Source organism: Malaclemys terrapin, chromosome 1 (assembly GCF_027887155.1).
Source record: "Malaclemys terrapin pileata isolate rMalTer1 chromosome 1, rMalTer1.hap1, whole genome shotgun sequence".
Classification (NCBI taxonomy): Eukaryota; Metazoa; Chordata; order Testudines; family Emydidae; genus Malaclemys; species Malaclemys terrapin.
In genome coordinates, this window is record NC_071505.1 from 67,164,732 (window position 1) to 67,185,203 (window position 20,472).

General features: G+C 45.5%; 1 protein-coding gene across 1 annotated transcript in view; it reads left to right on the forward strand.

Annotated features, from left to right (window-relative positions):
• The window catches only part of TPH2 (tryptophan hydroxylase 2), a 76,187-nt gene that overhangs the window by 21,064 nt on the left and 34,651 nt on the right, over positions 1-20,472 (forward strand). The window contains exons 6-8 of the mRNA XM_054016192.1: positions 5,036-5,232; positions 7,327-7,462; positions 20,341-20,467. Coding sequence (XP_053872167.1) covers positions 5,036-5,232; positions 7,327-7,462; positions 20,341-20,467 — 460 coding nt within the window. The remainder of the gene's footprint in view (positions 1-5,035; positions 5,233-7,326; positions 7,463-20,340; positions 20,468-20,472) is intronic.

The window sequence follows — 20,472 nt, forward strand, 5'->3', positions numbered from 1 at the left end:
CTTCGTTATGATTGCATCATCTATGACTTCTAAGAATAACATGATGCAATTCATATCATGTATGATGCAATACCAGCTTCAGATTGCATCATTCATTGTTTTGCCTAAAAAGCAAGTACTGTCCAAACCCAGTCATAGATTTATTCATAGATCCAGTCAAAGATGTATTTTAGTCATTTCTGGTTTAAATTGAGATCCCTTCCCTTTATAACTCACTTATCCTCCGCCATTCCCAAGTTAAGGGTCGTATATACTGACCTGTGATCGGCGTTGGCCCACCTACCCGCTAGGGGGCGGTGGGGAGCTATGAGGTCACTGGCCGGCCTGGGTCACGCCTCCGTCAGCGGGGAATTAGCGGCGGGGCGGCCGCCAGCCAGAGTCTGTAGCGCGCCCCTCAGGCAGGGGAGCGCCGGCAAAGGTCAGTAGCGCGCCCCTCAGGCAGGGGAGCGCCGGCAAAGGTCAGTAGCGCGCCCCTCAGGCAGGGGAGCGCCGGCAAAGGTCAGTAGCGCGCCCCTCAGGCAGGGGAGCGCCGGCAAAAGTCTGTAGCGCGCCCCTCAGGCAGGGGAGCGCCGGCAAAAGTCAGTGGCGCGCCCCTCAGGCAGGGGAGCGCCGGCAAAAGTCAGTGGCGCGCCCCTCAGGCAGGGGAGCGCCGGCAAAAGTCAGTGGCGCGCCCCTCAGGCAGGGGAGCGCCGGCAAAAGTCAGTGGCGCGCCCCTCAGGCAGGGGAGCGCCGGCTAAGGTCAGTGGCGCGCCCCTCAGGCAGGGGAGCGCCGGCTAAGGTCCCGGCGTGGCTCTGCCGGGTAGGGGAGCGCAGGCCCACCCTACACCACTGCGCTCCAGCCCAGGGCCCTGACAGTGGCAGAACGAGGGTCCCACCACTGGGTCAGCGGGGTCGTCCCGCTACATAGACTCACCACTGTGCAGCTCTGTCCCTGGGCTACTTCCTACCCGACAGTTTTCCCCGAATCCCTCTGGTCCCGTGAGTGCGTCGGGGTAGTCCGCTGCTGGCAGCTCCGGCTCCCCCTCAGGCTCAGGCTCCTCCAGCTCCTCTGGGTACTCGGCTGCTGGCAACTCCCGCTCCCCCTCAGACTCCTCCAGTTCCTCTGGGTACTCGGCAGCGGGCAGTCCTGGCAGCCCCAGTCCGTCCTCCAGGTGAGGTCTCCACTGGCCCAGGGCCTCCCCTGGTGTGGCAGCAGGCTCTGACGGGAGCAGCCCACGGTCTGTGTCTGCCTCCCTCCCTGGTGCTGCCCTAACTGAGCTAAGGGCCCCGCCCTTTATACTTCCTGTTCCACCCCTCCCCTTCCGGGGGGTGGAGCGAGCTTGGGCTGGCCCCGCCCACTCAGGCTGAGGGACAGGCACTTTACCCTCAGGTTCGGAGGGAAGCCACCCTGGCTCCCTACATGACCCAATAGCATATCTTGAAAACTAGAGCCAATCAACAGTTTTAAGCATCATTTTCGTTCTCAGTGACCCAGAATTAGTAAAGTTTGACTACATTTATTTCAGAAGCATTTTGGCTGTAGAGCAGTGTTAGAGGATTGGGCCAAAAGAAATCTGATGAGGTTCAACAAGGAGAAGTGCAGAGTCCTACACTTAGGATGGAAGAATCCTATGCACTGCTACAGACTAGGAACTGAGTGGCTAGGCAGCAGTTCTGCAGAAAAGGACCTAAGGGTTACAATGGACGAGAAGCTGAATATGAGTCAACAGTGTGCCCTTGTTGCCAAGAAGGCTAACAGCATTTTGGGCTGTATAAGTAGGAGCATTGCCAACAGATCAAGGGACATGATCATTCCCCTCTATTCGACATTGGTGAGGCCTCATCTGGAGTACTGTGTCCAGTTTTGGGCCCCACACTACAAGAAAGATGTGGAAAAATTGGAAAGAGTCCAGCGGAGGGCAACAAAAATGATTAGGGGGCTGGAGCACATGATTTATGAGGAGATGCTGAGGGAACTGGGATTATTTAGTCTGCAGAAGAGAAGAATGAAGGGGGATTTGATAGCTGCTTTCAACTACCTAAAAGGGGGTTCCAAAGAGGATGGATCTAGACTGTTCTCAGTGGTAGCAGATGACAGAACAAGGAGTAATGGTCTCAAGTTACAGTGGGAGAGGTTTAGGTTGGATATTAGGAAAAACTTTTTGACTAGGAGGATGGTGAAGTACTGGAATGAGTTACCTAGGGAGGTGGTGGAATCTCCTTCCTTAGAGGTTTTTAAGATCAGGCTTGACAAAGCCCTGGCTGGGATGATTTAGTTGGGAATTGGTCCTGCTTTTAGTAGGGGGTTGGACTAGATGACCTCCTGAGGTCCCTTCCAACCCTGATATTCTATGATTCTATGATTATGGGACAGTCTGATCTCTTGTGTACATCAGCTGTTTTTAGAATGGTCCTTGACTTCGTGTCCAGGCTCAATAGTAAATTAAGGATGGGTTCTTTCAAAAGGGCCCTAGTGTAGTCAGGTGCCTAGCCCCCTTTTGACTTTCTACCCCTCATTAGTCTCCACAGTGCCAATAGTCTTTCAGATGTACCTCTTAGTTAACCAAAGGCTGAAGTGCTAACTCTGTTTTTGCTCATTCTTTAGTCTCATTGATTTCAAATAAGTCAAGAGTGAATTAGCACTTCAGGATTTGGCCTGGTAATAGGAAAACTAAAGTTAGCCAAACTCTCCCTGTTGTTATCAAAGTTTTCCTTTCTTGTCATATGCTGTTTTGTTCTCTGCTTTTCTTATTCTGGAGATTGCAGAGTACCCTTATTAGTCTTGCTAACACTACTCTGATTGATTTAGTGAATTTCTCTGGAGTTAATGGTATCTGTTCCTTCACATACAAATACAACACTTACATACTTTTAATTTTGTCTTGCCAAATCAAGCCTATATTTTGAATTCATTACCATCCCCAGGAGTTAGTAATTTTTCTGCGCTACCTACAAATACCTGCTGTGTTGTAATTTTCTTGTCACACAAGCTTCCAAGTCAAACTAATTTCAATCACATTCTAATTTTATTTGTAATAGGCCTAAGTCCTAGCACGTAGGGCAAGGCACATATTAATTTCATGTTCTTTTCAACTTTATGCATCCCTTTTTAGATTTTTCATTTTTCTTGTTTGTATCTACTTTGATTATTTAAGCAAAAAAAAAAAAAAAATCAGTAGAAAAAAAACAACTTGGCAGGGAAAAAAAAACCCTTGAAAACAGCCTGTAAAAGTTATGGTGTTTTTCTATAAAGCTAATAACTATACAGTGAGGGAGGAGGGGAGGGCATTTGTATCTTGTGATTAGTTACAGAATACATTTTCTCTCTCCTGCTTACACTCTCATTCACTGTTGCCTATTCACATTTTTTACATAGATACAAACCTACCAAATGCTCTAGGTTGGTCTGACCTAGCCATCTGGGTGGGGTATATATGGGCACTGCAGCTGGGAGATGTAATTCCCAGCTTCGATAGACATACACATGCTATCTCTGCCCAAGTTAGTCTGTTTACAAATAGCAGTGTGACTGACTGTGGTGGCAGTGGCATAGGCTAGCCCCACCAAAGTACAACCCCATATGAGATCCAAGGTATATATTTGGGTGGCTAGCCAGGAAAAAAACCCTTAGCTTTGAACTTAGAGATGGATAAAATCTTGGTCATCCTTAGTCATCAGTTGGAGTAAAGCCTCCACTATAACTAAGGGTAGTAAAAGTTCAGCAACACATTATTCAGGTTTGGGGCTACGCTGTTCATTACACAGACTGCAGATTCATAATGTACCACCACTTTCCTTGTGGTGCAAGCAGCTTGTGGGCCTCAGAGCCTGTGAACAGAGATGCTGAGGTGGAAGATTGCAGTGAGATGGAATTATTTGTAGATGTGGCATGTGTAGACCTGGTAGAGCAGGCTCGACTCAGAACTGGCTTCACTCATCCTTCAGCTGAGGAAATTGGTGTCATGATGAGATGGAAAGAGGGAGGAACAGGTAGAACAAATTCACATAGACAGGATGCACCTTCTGATAGGGAATTTAAAGGTAAATGAACCTTAATTCAGGGCCTAATGAATTAGTTGGGACAACAAGTACAAAACACCCAAGTTTAAAACGTCCCAAATTCTTGGCTTTGTTGCACCTCTCCAGTGACACAAAGCGGATATGAAGCCAGCTTACATGACCAGATGAGGCTTCCCTTTTTGCTGAGAATTTTCTAGTGATGTTGCTGGATCTGTGCCAACCTCTACCTCATGGTTCTCCAGCACAGTGTGGCTGAGGTTATGGCCAGAGCATTGTGCTTTGGTGATCCTTGGCTGATAGAATGGCCCCACAGGTCCATTGCAGCTAACCCAACTTGGAGCAGCTGTTATGCTCTTCAGGATCAGACTGGCAGCCTGAGGATGGGTGGGGCATTAAGGTGGCTTACAGGCGTTTTAGTGATGCCCTCCAACCTAAATTGAGCTGGGTGCCAGATGGCTAATTCTGAAGGTGTGCTCCAATATGATATGGACAAATTGACACAGCTTCTTTAAGGAGATGTGTCCCTCTCCAATCTATTGAAGTTCTTTGGGCACCTCAACAAAAGTATGGATAAAGGAGAATTGGTAGATTTAATTGTTTGGACTTTAAGTGACCGCTTGGCAAATTCCTCACACTGAGGAAAGTAGTCTAGGGTGACAGATACAATTCTGTCATGGATGAGAAAGAGAAAGCAAAGGGACTGAATCATGATATTCATGCAGCCAGGTATGAAAGGATAAGTCGCCTCACGTTCAGAAATACACATGCAAGGAGTCCTTCCTGATACCACAATATATTTATTATTAATATAGAACAAAAGCAACTCCAGGAAACAGCCCAATAATATTGTGTTTGTTTTTACAGAAGGCTTGATTTCAGGTTTTTATTATTTAGATAGGACCATTAAGGCACACAGTTATTTACTGATGTAGAAATAAAAGATTCATGGAAGTGACATTCCTGCTCTGAAGAATTTACTGTCTAAAATCAGTCTAGCAACTGTGATGTGTTTAAGAATATTTCTCCTTCTTTTTAGTGGTCAACCCATTCCCAGGGTGGAGTACACAGCCGAAGAAATTAAAACTTGGGGGACAGTATTCAGGGAACTCACTAAACTCTATCCCACTCATGCTTGTCGTGAATATTTAAAAAACTTCCCTTTGCTGACCAAGTACTGTGGATATAGAGAGGATAATGTACCCCAACTGGAAGATGTTTCTATTTTTCTTAAAGGTAAGGTTCATGTTTGATTTTTGAATAGCCATGATGTCATGGAAAAATGTTGTCTTCTCTTAGGACCTGATCCAAAGTTCGCTGAATGGAAGAACCTCCATTGACATCTGTGGATTTTAGATCAGGCCATTAGTCAACACACACTCTCTTGTTGCAATGTTTTCCACAGGAGAGAAATAGTTGGAGTCAGTGATAGTTGTTTTAATAGAATGTAGGAAGTTCAGAGAGGTGGCTGGGCAGCACACCTAAATGAGTTTGCATGCTACACATCACATAACATTATATTGGAGGTAGAGGAAGGTCTTGTGGTGTGACATGGGTGGCGAGCATAGATAACTGCTGTAGTAATGAACACTCTGAAGGAACACTGCTTCTCCTGTAGCTCCTCCTAGTGTGCAGGAAGAATGAAATGTTGAGATAGTAGAATTTAAAGATGGTATCTGTGCCCAGGGTTGCAGATGGTGGGAATGCACTTGTCCAGATGTGTTTGAATATTCCCAAATGAACTTTGCAGGATTCTAGTACAATTTTGAAGTTCTGGATTTGGAGTGACAGACCCATTTTAACAGGTTTCAGAGTAGCAACCATGTTAGTCTGTATCCGCAAAAAGAACAGGAGTATTTGTGGCACCTTAGAGACTAACAAATTTATTTGAGCATAAGCTTTCATGGGCTACAGCCCACTTCATCGGATGCATAGAATGGAACGTATAGTGAGGAGATATATATACACATACAGAGAACATGAAAAGGTGGGAGTTCCTGAGCTATTGTCAGCAGGAGAAATTTTTTTTGTGTGGTGATAATCAAGATAGCCCATTTAAGACAGTTTGACAAGAAGGTGTGAGGATACGTAACATGGGGAAATAGATTCAATGTGTGTAATGGCTCAGCCATTCCCAGTCTTTATTTAAGCCTAAGTTGATAGTATCTAGATTGCATATTAATTCAAGTTCTGCAGTTTCTGGTTGGAGTCTGTTTTTGAAGCTTTTCTGTTGCAAAATTTCCACCTTTAAATCTGTTACGGAGTGGTCAGAGAGGATGAAGTGTTCTCCTACTGGTTTTTGAATGTTATGATTCCTGATGTCAGATTTGTGTCCATTTATTCTTTTGCGTAGAGACTGTCCGGTTTGGCCAATGTACATGGCAGAGGGGCATTACTGGCACATGATGGCATATATCACATTGGTAGATGTGCAGGTGAAAGAGAAAATCTAACTTAAAATAAATACACTGTTTGGTATGAAAGAATAACCTTACCCATTCCCTTCTTCCCTGCTACATGCTTACCTCTTGTTTGGTCACCAGTATTCAGCAACAATTGGCTCATCGCGTTTTGAGTTTGGTCATATATTCCTAAGTCACTCCTATATTGTTCTCTTGATCTGAGGGAATGGTACTGAAGCATCATGATTGTTTTTTTTCCTAATGAGAAGCTAAAAACAGCAACAGAGCTACAGAAATACACTTTCAGACCAGTCACAATTTTTGTGGAAACTGAACTTGGACTATTTTCTTGTAAACACCTTGAAAACAGCCGCTAATGAGTAGAGCGAGAACTTGGGAAAGAACTGGCCTGTTCAAAGTCACTGTGAGCTTGAAATAACTTCCCTGTAGGACTAATCTGACGAAAGAATGCATTATTAAATGTAAAAATGAGCATCTGATATATTCATGTCACCATATGTTTGTTTAAATAATTTATAAGATAGTACTTTAAATGTATGATTTTTTTATATAGTTTAATTTCAGTAAAGGTGATTTACATCGTATTTCACAGAATTCAGCTTCTGTGTTGGAAACTTCTATATTGTTCTGGTTTGGTGCCATACATAAACACAGATACTTCATGACGTTATTACTCACTATAGACTTGACTTCTTTTCTAGTAAAAGTTCTTAAACAAGCCATGAATTACTTCAAGCTGTTTTAATTAAGAGTATTTTAGCAGTGCAAGGTGGATGTAAATAGTATAGCAGTTCTGGCCAAGGTTTTCAGTGCCGTGTTTCGGACAAAATAAATAACTACAAATCCTTGCTTGCTCTCAGGTGTTGATATATCCAATTTGGTCTTTTCACTCTCTCCTCCACTTTAGAAAGGTCTGGCTTCACAGTAAGACCAGTTGCTGGATATCTGTCTCCTCGAGATTTTTTAGCAGGATTAGCCTATAGAGTTTTTCACTGCACTCAATATGTACGGCATGGCTCTGATCCTCTCTACACACCAGAACCGTAAGTATACCTTATCCTGTTCATTTGTTGTTAAAATCAACTATAACTAAAACTTAATTTTCTAAATTTTTATGTTGATTCAGCCCTTTCAACAATCCAGGTTTTTTTGGTCTACAAACCAAATGCATGAAAACCAATTTCTTCCCCTCCCCAATGTTTGGCCAAAACCTGAAATCTTTTAATGTAGATATACCACCATGGTGCCTCACGGGATTTGTAGTTTGGGTATCTCATGTCCCCGTTCTACTCTATGGGCTGGACTCCCCAGCCTGATTTCATTTCTCACACACCTCAGGCATGGTATTCCATGATGCACTGCCTCCCCTCACCAAGAGAGGGGACTGTGGAGCAATATGGGAGATGTAATCTGATCAGAGTACCTCGGCCATAGAAGAGAACTGGAGTGTGAAGCTCTCAAACTATGACTCTGATGAGGCACCACACCAGCATTTTCATATTGAAATGTTTGGGTTTTGGATGAAATATATGGGGGGTTGATTTTTAACTGAAAACTCTTAATATCCTTAAAAAAATTACAACTAGCTCCTCTAGATTTTTGGTATTGAATGTTTCCTGGTCTATGCAAGTAAATAATAGAATAGTAATTCCATCAAGGGACACTTCTGTCTTCATAAACCATAAGGGCCATGTTTGAGCAGTTTATCAGTTACCAGATATCTAGCATGAAACGATAGCCTTTCTTTAGTCCGTATGTACCATTTTGGTGTATTTTATTTTTGTATAATATATGGCAACCAAAGCCAAAGCTTACACAAATGAGTTAATATCTGCGGCCCTAATCCTGCAAACACTTAAGCCCATGCATAACTTTGTTCACAAGAGCAGATCCACTGAAGCCCTGGGAAAACATCTTAAGATATAAATCCAATAACCTAGCTGCATTTTTTTATTTTATAGTTAAAAGCTATATCTAAAAAATAATTTAATGTACTATCATGGTGGGAATCACCAATTAGCACTCTTACACATCATGCTAGAAGTTCTCTTTCTTACGGTGCTTTTTTTCTTACGGTTCTCTTTCTACGGGAGCTTTGTACAGCATTTGAAGAAATGCTGGATTGCTAGTTTTGTAATATGGTATCTTTTTGAGGGAAGCTGTGGCAAGCGTTGAAGGAATTTGCTCTCTACCTAATCTCTCTAATGAGAGTCAGTTCTTGAGGCAGAGCTGCTGCAAAGAAATTAAGCATTGGTGTTTTGGTTGAGATTCCTGAAAAGAGGGATTGATTGCATGCTGGTTGACCACCTCTGTGTGTGTGTGTGTGTGTGTATATAGGGCATGTATACACTGCTGCACTGTTCAGACTATGGGGGTCATGAACAGCAGTGTGCACCAAAGTGCTGTGCTGTAACTCTCCCATATACCTACTGTGGGTGTGAACTAAAAGGTTCCTACTCTGCATTAATGTAATCCTGTGTGAAGAAGACTATGTTAATGAGAACTAGGAAACTTTTAGTTTGCAGCTTCAGCATGCACACGAGGGGAGTCCCCCCCCAATAGTCTGAACTGCAGGCTAGTGTAGACGAACCCATAGCATAAATAAACAAACTGCTCTAAGAAAATACAAGAGTCAGCTACACTGATCTTTCCAATGGGAAGACATCCTGCCAAGCCCCAAAATCTGCTAACATTCAGCAGAGGAGTGATGATATTTATGAAATAAAAACAATCGGAGTATATTCTTATCCAATTCAAGGGGATTTATGAGTGTTATCTCAGTAAGTGCAAAGACCCTGAACCAGCAAACGCTTTAAGCATGTGTGTAACTTTGCTCACATGAGCTGTCCCTTTGGCTACTATATTAATGGTATCCATGCTTAGTTTGATACAGGCTCTGAACTGTGCAGCAAGTCTTCAGAATTAGGTCATAATGTGTAATAACTAGGGTGGCTAGATGGAAAGTCCGGTCGAAAAGGGGACCTAATGGTGTCCAGTCAGCAGGGCCGGCTTTAGGAAGTGCGGGGCCCGATTCGAACAGTTTCGACGGGGCCCCGGCAGGGATGACTAAAAAAAAACATACAAAAAACCCACGTGGGGCTTGTACTCACCGGGCAGCGCTCCTAGTCTTCGGCGGTGGGTCCTTCACTCGCTCCGGGTCTTCGACGGCACTGAAGGACCTGCTGCCGAAGTGCTTCCGAAGATCCGGAGCGAGTGAAGGATCCGTCGCTGAAGTGCCGCCGAAGATTTGGAGTGCCGCCGGCTGAGTAAAAATTAAAAAAGGAGCCTCTAGCCAGGTAAGGGATTCTCGGCAACTTTCCCCCACCCCGGCAGCCCTGCCACTGGGTGCGGGGCCCTCTTAGGCGCGGGGGCCCGATTCGGGGGAATTGGTGGAATTGGCCTAAAGCCGGCCCTGCCAGTCAGATCAACTGACCGGACACCCGAAGTCCGGTTACTGCCAGCATGGGAGGCGGCAGGTGCCAGGTCATCTCTCGTGCCAGCCCTGTCTCAGACGGGGCAGCCCCCTACCTGCATCAGGCAACTGCAGCTCCCAGCCCCAGCTCCACAGACTAGTCCTTCCCGACCCATGCAGGGAGGAGGGGAGAGGGGAAAAGCAGGGAGTAATGGAGGAAGGGGGGAAAGAGGAGCGAATGGGGGGTGGGTCCTCAGGGGGTAGGGCAGGAACGGGGCCTCAGGGAAAGGGGCGGGGACAGCGGGTGAGACCTGGGTGGGAAGAGGCAGGGCAGGGGTGGGTCCTCAGAGGAAAGAGGAGGTTTTGGCACTCCTGCTCGAGTGTCCGGTTTTTAAATATTACAAAGCTGGCAACCCTAATAATAACAGGAATTCTTATGATAAACTGCCCATTCCTGGTGTCCTAAGAGTCACTCTAGTAATTCTAGTGAAATTAAAATTATTACTTTTGGTTCTGAATTTAATGGGAAATCCTTATTGCCTTGATGGCTCCAAGCATTAGAACTATATAAATTATCCAGGTACAGTACTAGCATTTGAAACACTGATAAGAAGCTAATTATAAAAAGGGACTTTATTCTTTTTGTGCAGATCTCTTTGCTCTAAAATAATAAAATTTCAGAAAAATGAATAGCAAAAAATGGTAAATACCTTGTTAACTTTGTCTGATTTTCATAGAATTTTGCATACAGCAGATACTCTCAGAAACTGAGGATGAAATTCTGGCTCCATTAAAGTCAATGACAAAGCTCATATTGACTCCAATGGGGAGAGGATTTCACCCTTAATATTCACCCTTTTGCAGTACAGTAATTGCAGTGCCCTGCTCTCTCTTCCTTGATGTATGGAAACATATTGTGGTTTGTTGCAGGTGCCTAAGGCTGCATGTTGCATTTGAATACGATCAACCTGATGAAATGATTCCCATCGATTTTAATGGGCTTTGGATCAGGCTTCACACTCACACTGTAGAGCAGGATGCAAATTAGGGAATTCACTTTGCTTGATTTTTATCATCACTATCTGCATTTTAAAACATTTTCTTTCCTGGTTTTATAATACAGTATTTCTACTACCTTCATAGAACTATATGGATTTCCTCTGCTGGCCAATTTGCTCCTACAAAAATCATTCACAGTGAAAACTGTATTACTGAAATCTTTTCCTCTCAATGTGTATGAATAAATTAAAGCCACTTAATTATTTTTCAAATAGCACAAAACAAAAGAATTGAGTCTGGTAGTTAAGAAAAGAGTTATATTGTTTAGACTTATCTATAAAGGACCAGACTTGCTTGGAAATCTACGAGACTGTTATGACAATTCCAAACATCGGTACATGATTCTGAAGGCTGGGTACTGTTTTTTTTTTTTTTTTAAAGGCAACTCTCTGTAACATCACAGATAGGAAAAAAAAATTTCCCCCACAGAGAAATATATAAGCCAAAAGCGGGGTGGGGAGGAGGGGAACCTTCTGCCTCCTCTTGCTAATGTAGCAAATTGGACAGAGCTAGATTATGTCTACCCTTTTGTGGGTGTGCAAGGATGTAAAGAGTGCAAACAGCCTCTCATCAGACCTGTTGCCATATGGGTGGCTAGTCCATGTGCAGGGCTAGTCCTTATATTCTCTGGTAGTATAGACAACAGTATTAGCTTCTCCAGTGCGGGTGGAGAGGGCTAGAAAGGGGTCAAGTTTCTGCACTGGCTGGCAGGGCTAGACTGGTATGTTGGGGATAGGGCTAGACTTGTGCTGCTTCCTGACATCAGTGATCCCTTGGCACAACAATATCACTATGGGCTTCTGCTCATCACAGGCCTTGGGTCTTTGGTGCAGCCCACAGACCTTCAATAAGGATCTTGGCATGGCCCTCGATGTATTAGGATCTCTGATCAACCTTCAGAACCCTCATGAAACAGTTTGTCAGTGTCTCAATGCATCATTGAAATGGAGCAGCCCTTGACTCATCAGACAAGGTCTCAGTAGGCTTTTGATACTTTGGTGACTTGAGCCATCAGAGCTTTTGTGATAGTCAGGCCCTTGATAACTCTGGTGGTGTCCATTCCTCAGTACCTTTTGAGAGGCCCTAGGTGAGTCATCATTATTCTGAAGTCTTAGAATCTTGACAAATTAATGCCTCAGACCATCAGCACACGAGGCCTCTGTGCATAGTCAAAAAAGGCCTTAGAAGGGCCTTGATGTGGCAGTAACTCAGTCTCACATTGCATTGGGATCCTAGCACCACTGTTGATGCCCTGGCCCTCAGTACATTAAGTTCTTCTTCCATAATAGCCTCAGCCTTTCACCACAATGAAGTGGAGCTCAGCACAGCTCTGTATGCTCAGAATGGCCCTTGTGCGTCTACAGAGTCTTCGCACTTCACTGCCTATGTCGGGACACATCAGCACTTCAGAATAACCCCAAAATCTCTATTAAGAGTTAGTGCTTTGGGGCTTTAGAGAGCTCCGGGTGCTGCATGTGCTCTGTTGCAGTTTAGTTTAACTATTTTGGCTTGGCATTTTGATAGGGTGACCATCTTTCCCTATGCTGAATATGGGACACCCGGTAAAATTACTTGTATTCAAGTGAGTTCAACAGCAATCAATCATACAAATGTTCAAATTAACATCAAGTTGACTGAGCCCCTGTTAAAAAAGAAATACTGCGTAGTTGGATTCTTTTTATTCGCCTTCTTATTTTTAAGGCTTTAGGGTTCATACGGGGAGGGGTGACATACACACACACACCCCCGTACCCCTCTCTCACACACAGGGGTGGTGACCAACCAACCCTCCCTGCCTGGCGCTCTCCATCCCCCATGCCTGGCTGGGCCCCGGGACGGACCCACCTCTCCTGACACCTGGCACCATGTCTTCCCGAGGCAACACGGGGGTAGGGGGGCACGCAGGGTCACATGCTCCCTTCCCCAGATTTTTGCCAGGCTTCACACCAGAATGTGGCCAGCAGCAGCCTTTCGGCACTGTGCAGGAGGGAAGGGACGGGAGCTGCTTCCAGCAGCAGGGGAGGAGGAGGGGGGAAGGGATGACCTGACCTGTGTCTTTGCAGAGCTCATCGCTTCTTCTCCCCACCCTCACCACTCCTGTGTGGCTGGAAGCAGCTTGTCCCTTCCTGCCTGCACAGTGTTGAAAGGCAGCTAATACCTCCAGGCTGCTGCTGGCCACCGACATAACCCCTAGCCACCTCCTGTCCCCTGGCTACAGCACGGGCAGGAGGGGGTTAAGCCCTAAGGATGCATTGTGCGCCAGGACCCAGGGAGCCTGACTGCAGGGACTTCAGCTAACCTGGCCAGAGAGGTGGCTTGGCAGAGGAGGGAGCCTAGGGGACAGAGCAGACCCGCGCTCCCAGGGGGCAGGACCTGGGTGTGTGGAGGTGGGTGGAGAGGGTGCTAAGCCAGGGGGCTGCTGTGGAACTTTGCGGCGTCAACAGTCTGGAAATTGTTTTCCCTCCCCCCTCCGACTCCAGAGCTTAGCTGAGGGGCGAAGAGGCTTCCCCATGCCAGTGCTGTGTGGGGCTTTGGCACATGCAGGGCTCGGCTCCTCCTGGTCAGTGTCCCGGGCCGGAGGGTCTTGGGGTTTTCTGGGGTGCCAGCCCAGTCAGAGGCAGTGGGGGAAGGCAGGAACCTGCTGGCCAGGTTGCTAGTGAGCTGAGCACTCCGAATGGGGCTGGTTCACTGCACAGTGCTGGGAGTGAGATGCGCCGCCTGGGGGTGGGTATGGAGGAGCTATGGGGCTGTGTGTGTGTGTGTGTGTGTGTGAAGGGGCAAAGCAGGGAGAGGACAACGAGAGGGGGTGCACGTCAGCAGAGCCAACATGTAACTGGCTGCCGCCTGGCACCTGCCACCACTCCCCAGTTACTGCAGCTTGCAGCGCGCAGCCAGTGCCAGCTGGAAACGGGATGGGGGGCGGAGCCCTACTAACAGAGAGCCGGCACGCAGTGGGGGCTGTGCTAAAGGACCAGCAGGGGGAGCGGCTGGCCCTGCGCTCTGCAGCTTTGCCCTGCCACCAGCCTTGCACACCCACTCCCATTGTCACCGTTGGTGAGCGAGTGGCTGGAGAGCAGGCATCCAGCCAGCAGCAGGAACCACCAGTACTGATGGGCGGGGGGACAGAAAATATGGGACAACTTGCCCGTTTTTAAGAAAAAGTTGGCACGCCTGCAGGAGGGCTTAAATACGGGACTGTCCCATTAAAAATGGGATGTCTGGTCACCCTATATTTTGATGCTTCAGCACGGCTACAGCCCCCATGCCAAGGATTGGTACATCACAGCTTCAGAATGAGCTGGCATTGCTTCTGAAGATTATGATGATTTGGAGCCTTCTTTAAGGCATGGCACTTCGGCACCTGGATGGAATTAGTAGTTCAGCACTTACTTTGGGACATGTTACTTCAGCAAATGGTTGTATCACCTCTATTGGTTTGCATCGGTGCATCCTTTGCAGGCAGGTTGCACTAGTTGAGGGGGGGAAAAAAGGGTGCCGGGTTGCTTTCTAGGGAGCTTAGCACTGAAGTTCTTCTTTTCAATAGAGGTACTATGGGATATTGTCTTCCTTATGGAGTGCTCTCTCCTGGACATTGAGTTTCAGAGATTCCTGTGGGGTCTGTGCATTAGTGCCTCTGGCTGTGCTCATGGCCTCCCACTGGATCTGATAGTCTGTTCCTGACTCTAGAAATAGTAAGGGCCTCAATCCTGATGGTTTCTTCTGTGTATTTCATTACCTCTTCCATCCCTCATTGTTCAATTGTTCATGCTGCAGCTGTCATCCGGGAAATGAGGTGGACAGACTTTGGTGCTTTAATCCATGCTGACCTGGGATATTGTAGGAAACAGAGGGAGATTAGGATTGCTAAAGCAGCAAATGTTCTGCCTTTGGGGGAGAATGAGTAACTATGTGTCTCAGACCTGGCATTCTCTTAATGGTGTAGCTCTACTTTACCTCATATTTACATTAGGGTAACGACTCTTCCAGTGTCTCCTACTGCTTTTGGCCAGCTGTATCATATGTGTTTTGTATCAGGGGGTAGCCATGTTAGTCTGTATCCACAAAAACAACAAGGAGTCCGGTAGCACCTTAAAGACTAACAGATTTAACCTGGACCAATCCACACAAGCGATCCACTTCCTGGACACTACAGTACAAATAGGTGATGGTCACATAAACACCACCCTATACCAAAACCTGGTGACCCCTATACTTACTTACATGCCTCCAGCTTCCATCCAGGACACGTCACATGATCCATTGTCTACAACCAAATCCTAAAATAGAACCGAATTTGCTCCAATCCCTCAGACAGAGACAAACACCTTCAAGATCTTTATCAAGCATTCTTAAAACTACAATACCCACCTGGGGAAGTGAGGAAACAGATTGACAGAGTGAGATGGGTACCCAGAAATCACCTACTACAGGACAGGCCCAACAAGGAAAATAACAGAACACCGCTGGCCATCACGTACATCCCCCACTAAAACCTCTCCAGCGCATTATCAATGATCTACAACCTATCCTGGAAAACGATCCCTCACTCTCACAGAACTTGGGAGGCAGGCCAGTCCTTGCTTACCGACAGCCCACCAACCTGAAGCAAATACTCACCAGCAACTACACACCACACCACAGAAACACCAACCCAGGAACCAATCTCTGTAACAAACCTCGTTGCCTACTCTGTCCCCATATCTACTCTAGTGACAATATCAGAGGACCCAACCACATCAGCCACACCATCAAGGGCTCGTTCACCTGCATGTCTACTAATGTTATATATGCCATCATGTGCCAGCCATGTACGTTAGCCAAACCGGACAGTCCCTATGTAAAAGAATAAATGGACACAAATTGGACATCAGGAACGGTAACATACAAAAGCCAGTAGGTGAACACTTCAATCTCCCTGGACATTCTATAACAGATTTAAAAGTAACTATTCTTGAACAAAAAAACTTCAGAAACAGACTTCAAAGAGAAACAGCAGAACTAAAATTCATTTGCAAATTTAATACTATTAATTTGGTCTTGAATAGGGACTGGGAATGGCTGGCTCATTACAAAAGCAGCTTTGCCTCTTCTGGAATTGACACCTCCTTATCTATTATTGGGAGTGGGCTACATCCACCCTGATCGAATTGGCCCTGTCAACACTGGTTCTCCACTTGTGAAGTACTCCCTTCTCTTCATGTGTCAGTATATAATGCCTGCATCTGTAACTTTCACTCCATGCCTCTGAAGAAGTGAGGTTTTTTACCCACGAAAGCTTATGCCCAAATAAAATCTGTTAGTCTTTAAGGTGCCACCGGACTCCTTGTTGGTTTTGCATATGTGTTTTGTATTTGTAGAGCAGAAATGGTGGGCTGTCATTGTGGATTGAATGTATCCATGTTCCCTGCATAGAGATCACCTGAACCTGGTGGTAATCTAGAAATCAGCTCAGTTCACAATCACAATCCAGGGTGCTGAAGTTATTGTGTTCATGTTCAGCCACCCAGTTTGCCAATTTCTTCTATAGTGCTCAGAAGAAAGTAACATTTCAAGGCAATACTCCAGTGCTGGAGGAGAATCTGGAACATTGTTCAGTTGGCCAGGAGACATCACCAGTCTGGTTTTGCAAGCAGTGAATGCTCAGACCAGGCTATGAATGTTGGGTATTAAGGCTGCAACTATATTGGTAATACCTAGGGCATATTTCTATGTTGTCATAGGAAAGTGTATACAAATAAAATAGACATAAAGAAAGTGAGATTCTAATTCTTTTGTATCATATAACTAGCCAGTCGTGTACATGCATAGCATTACAAAACTAGAGACCTAGGCTTGTCCCACTAGGAGCAATAGTGAGTGGGGCAGTGTGAATACAGCTTGTCCAGCCAATACTGAGTTATGCTGTTGTGACTGAGGACATCTGGGATGACAGGCCAGAAAATGCAAGTGAATCAATGAACTCTTGGGGTGTAGGGGAGAGAGTAACAAAAATGTTAATATTATTTTGTGTGAAAACAGGAACTACTTTCTACCTTGGGACAGACACCACATATATCTTGGTGAAGAATAATGCTTACGAATAGGAGCCTTTAAATTAAATAGAGAGGAGTTTTTTCTTTTTGTGATTTATGTGAAATGTCAGATTCTGTGTCATTTAGCACAAAACATACCTTATAAAAGACAAATGGGATGATTTTGAATAGAAAGCAAAAATCTGACGTTCTCTCACTGCTTTAAAACATTTGTTTACAGCCACAATAAAAAAAGAAACATCTTTAAAGAGACAAAAGGAAAGGAAATGTCAGATTAGATTTTAAGTTGAACTTTACTACCAGGTCCATTATTTTTTGGAAACAAATATACTGAACAGTCTCAGATCTGTGTAAGAGCTTTTTTAGATGCTGTACATACTTTCTTTATTTGTGGATATGTTATTGGGTTTTGTGGTGACTAACATTATACCTCCAGTTGTGGACTTCAAAAGATCCATGGCTGAGCAGACACCAAGCCTTTTTGAAACTCTTGGAGTTGCAGCTAGCAAGAGATGTTAAGAGTAACAAGAAGGGTTTCTTCAGGTATGTTAGCAACAAGAAGAAAGTCAAGGAAAGTGTGGGCCCCTTACTGAATGAGGGAGGCAACCTCGTGACCAAGGATGTGGAAAAAGCTAATGTACTCAATGCTTTTTTTGCCTCTGTCTTCACAAACAAGGTCAGCTCCCAGACTGCTGCACTGGGCAGCACAATATGGGGAGAAGGTGATCAGCCCTCTGTGGAGAAAGAAGTGGTTCAGGACTATTTAGAAAAACTGGACATGCACAAGTCCATGGGGCCGGATGCGCTGCATCCGAGGGTGCTAAAGGAGTTGGTGGATGAGATTGCAGAGTCATTAGCCATTATTTTTGAAAACTCATGGCGATCAGGGGAGGTCCCAGATGACTGGAAAAAGGCTAATGTAGTGCCCATCTTTAAAAAAGGAAAGAAGGGGGATCCGGGGAACTACAGGCCAGTCATCCTCACTTCAGTCCCTGGAAAAATCATGGAGCAGGTCCTCAAGGAATCAATTATGAAACACTTAGAGGAGAGGAAAGTGATCAGGAACAGTCAGCATGGATTCACCAAGGGGAAGTCGTGCCTGACTAACCTAATTGCCTTCTATGATGAGATAACTGGCTCTGTGGATGAGGGGAAAGCAGTGGATGTGTTATTCCTTGACTTTAGCAAAGCTTTTGATACGGTCTCCCACAGTATTCTTGCCGCCAAGTTAAAGAAGTATAGGCTGGATGAATGGACTGTAAGGTGGATAGAAAGCTGGCAAGATCGTCGGGTTCAATGGGTAGTGATCAATGGCTCCATGTCTAGTTGGCAGCCAGTTTCAATCAGAGTGCCCCAAGGGTCGGTCCTGGGGCTGGTTTTGTTTAATATCTTCATTAATGATCTGGAGGATGGTGTGGACTGCACTCTCAGCAAGTTTGCAGATGACACTAAACTGGGAGGCGTGGTAGATACACTAGAGGGTAGGGATCGGATACAAAGGGATCTAGACAAATTAGAGGATTGGGCCAAAAAAAAACCTGATGAGGTTCAACAAGGACAAGTGCAGAGTCCTGCACTTAGGACGGAAGAATCCCATGCACTGCTACAGACTAAGGACCAAATGGCTAGGTAGCAGTTCTGCAGAAAAGGATCTAGGGGTCACAGTGGACGAGAAACTGGATATGAGTCAACAGTGTGCTCTTGTTGCCAAGAAGGCTAACGGCATTTTGGGCTGTATAAGTAGGGGCATTGCCAGCAGATCGAGGAACGTGATCGTTCCCCTTTATTCGACATTGGTGAGGCCTCATCTGGAATACTGTGTCCAGTTTTGGGCCCCACACTACAAGAAGGATGTGGAAAAATTGGAAAGAGTCCTGTGGAGGGCAACAAAAATGATTAGGGGTCTGGAGCACATGACTTATGAGGAGAGGCTGAGGGAACTGGGATTGTTTAGTCTCCAGAAGAGAAGAATGAGGGGGGATTTGATAGCAGCCTTCAACTACCTGAAGGAGGGTTCCAAAGAGGATGGAGCTGGGCTGTTCTCAGTGGTGGCAGATGACAGAACAAGGAGCAATGGTCTCAAGTTGCAGTGGGGGAGGTCCAGGTTGGATATTAGGAAACACTATTTCACTAGGAGGGTGGTGAAGCACTGGAATGCGTTACCTAGGGAAGTGGTGGAGTCTCCTTCCTTGGAGGTTTTTAAGGCCCGGCTTGACAAAGCCCTGGCTGGGATGATTTAGTTGGGAATTGGTCCTGCTTTGAGCAGGTGGTTGGACTAGGTGACCTCTTGAGGTCCCTTCCAACCCTGATATTCCATGATTCTATGATTCTATGAAACAGGCTAGATTCTCTGCTTTGGCTAAACTGTGTTTAGTGCAAAACTGAAGAAGGGTGCAATTTAAGCCCCTAATCCTGAAGCCAACCCAGTGCCAGTACACTTCCCATCACAAAACAGAGCAGCCTGAAGCTATTTCAGCAGCTGAGGATCATCTAGGTGCAGGGACCTCCTGTGCTGCAGTGGAGACAGGAGGTGCTGTAGGAGCTGTGATGGCAGTTCTATACTGCCTGAAGATTTCCTAGGGATGGGGGGTAAGGGGTGATCCTCAAATGGCCAGTTAAGATAAATTTATGCCACTAGTAGCACAAAGCAGGCCGTGAATCTGGCCCATTCTGTTTTATGGTCTAAATTTCAATATGGGATCTCAGGGGTGTGTGTGTGTGTGTGTGTGTGCAATCACTTTTGTGCCCAGCAAGAGGATCCAAACAGAAACAGGACAATTTCACAACCATATTTTTCAACCCCAAATAACAAAACACAGAGCTCGAGAGCTGAATCCAAGAGAGCTGAGACTTTATTTATTTACCTATTTATTTATTTGTAGTGCCGGGTTCACTCCACTTGGGCAGAATTGGTGAAAATTGTATCAGTGGGTGGGCTTGATTTTCTTTTCTTTTGGGCAGTTAGGTCTTTGCTGCCCTCTTGGCCGAGTTACACAATGCTCAGACGCTTACTGACAACTTGATAGCGATTGGTGAAATTAAGAGGCAAGTGGGGATAATCGACACTTAGATTGTAAGCTCTTTGGAGCGGGGGACATCTTTTCTCTTTGTACAGCGCCTAGCACAATGGGGACCTGGTCCATGACGGGGGCTCCGAGGTGCAATGGTAATGTAACGAATAACTTAATCTATTTATTTGTAAAAGCAAATGCATTCATCTATATAGAGTTGTATACATTTGAGTGTGTTGGTACTGCAATAGAAATATTTAATTGTAAAAATATGAATGGCACATGTATGTTTGAGGGGCAGTAACCGTGTATAGAATGGCTTGTATCAAACTGCTCTCAGTGATAATATATTCGCTAATGCTATTTCTATATGTGTAACATTCTCTTCTCCTTCTGATTCCTGTCAGAGATACGTGCCATGAACTCCTGGGGCATGTGCCTCTACTTGCTGATCCCAAGTTTGCCCAGTTTTCACAAGAAATAGGACTGGCCTCACTGGGAGCATCTGATGAAGAAGTTCAGAAACTAGCTACTGTGAG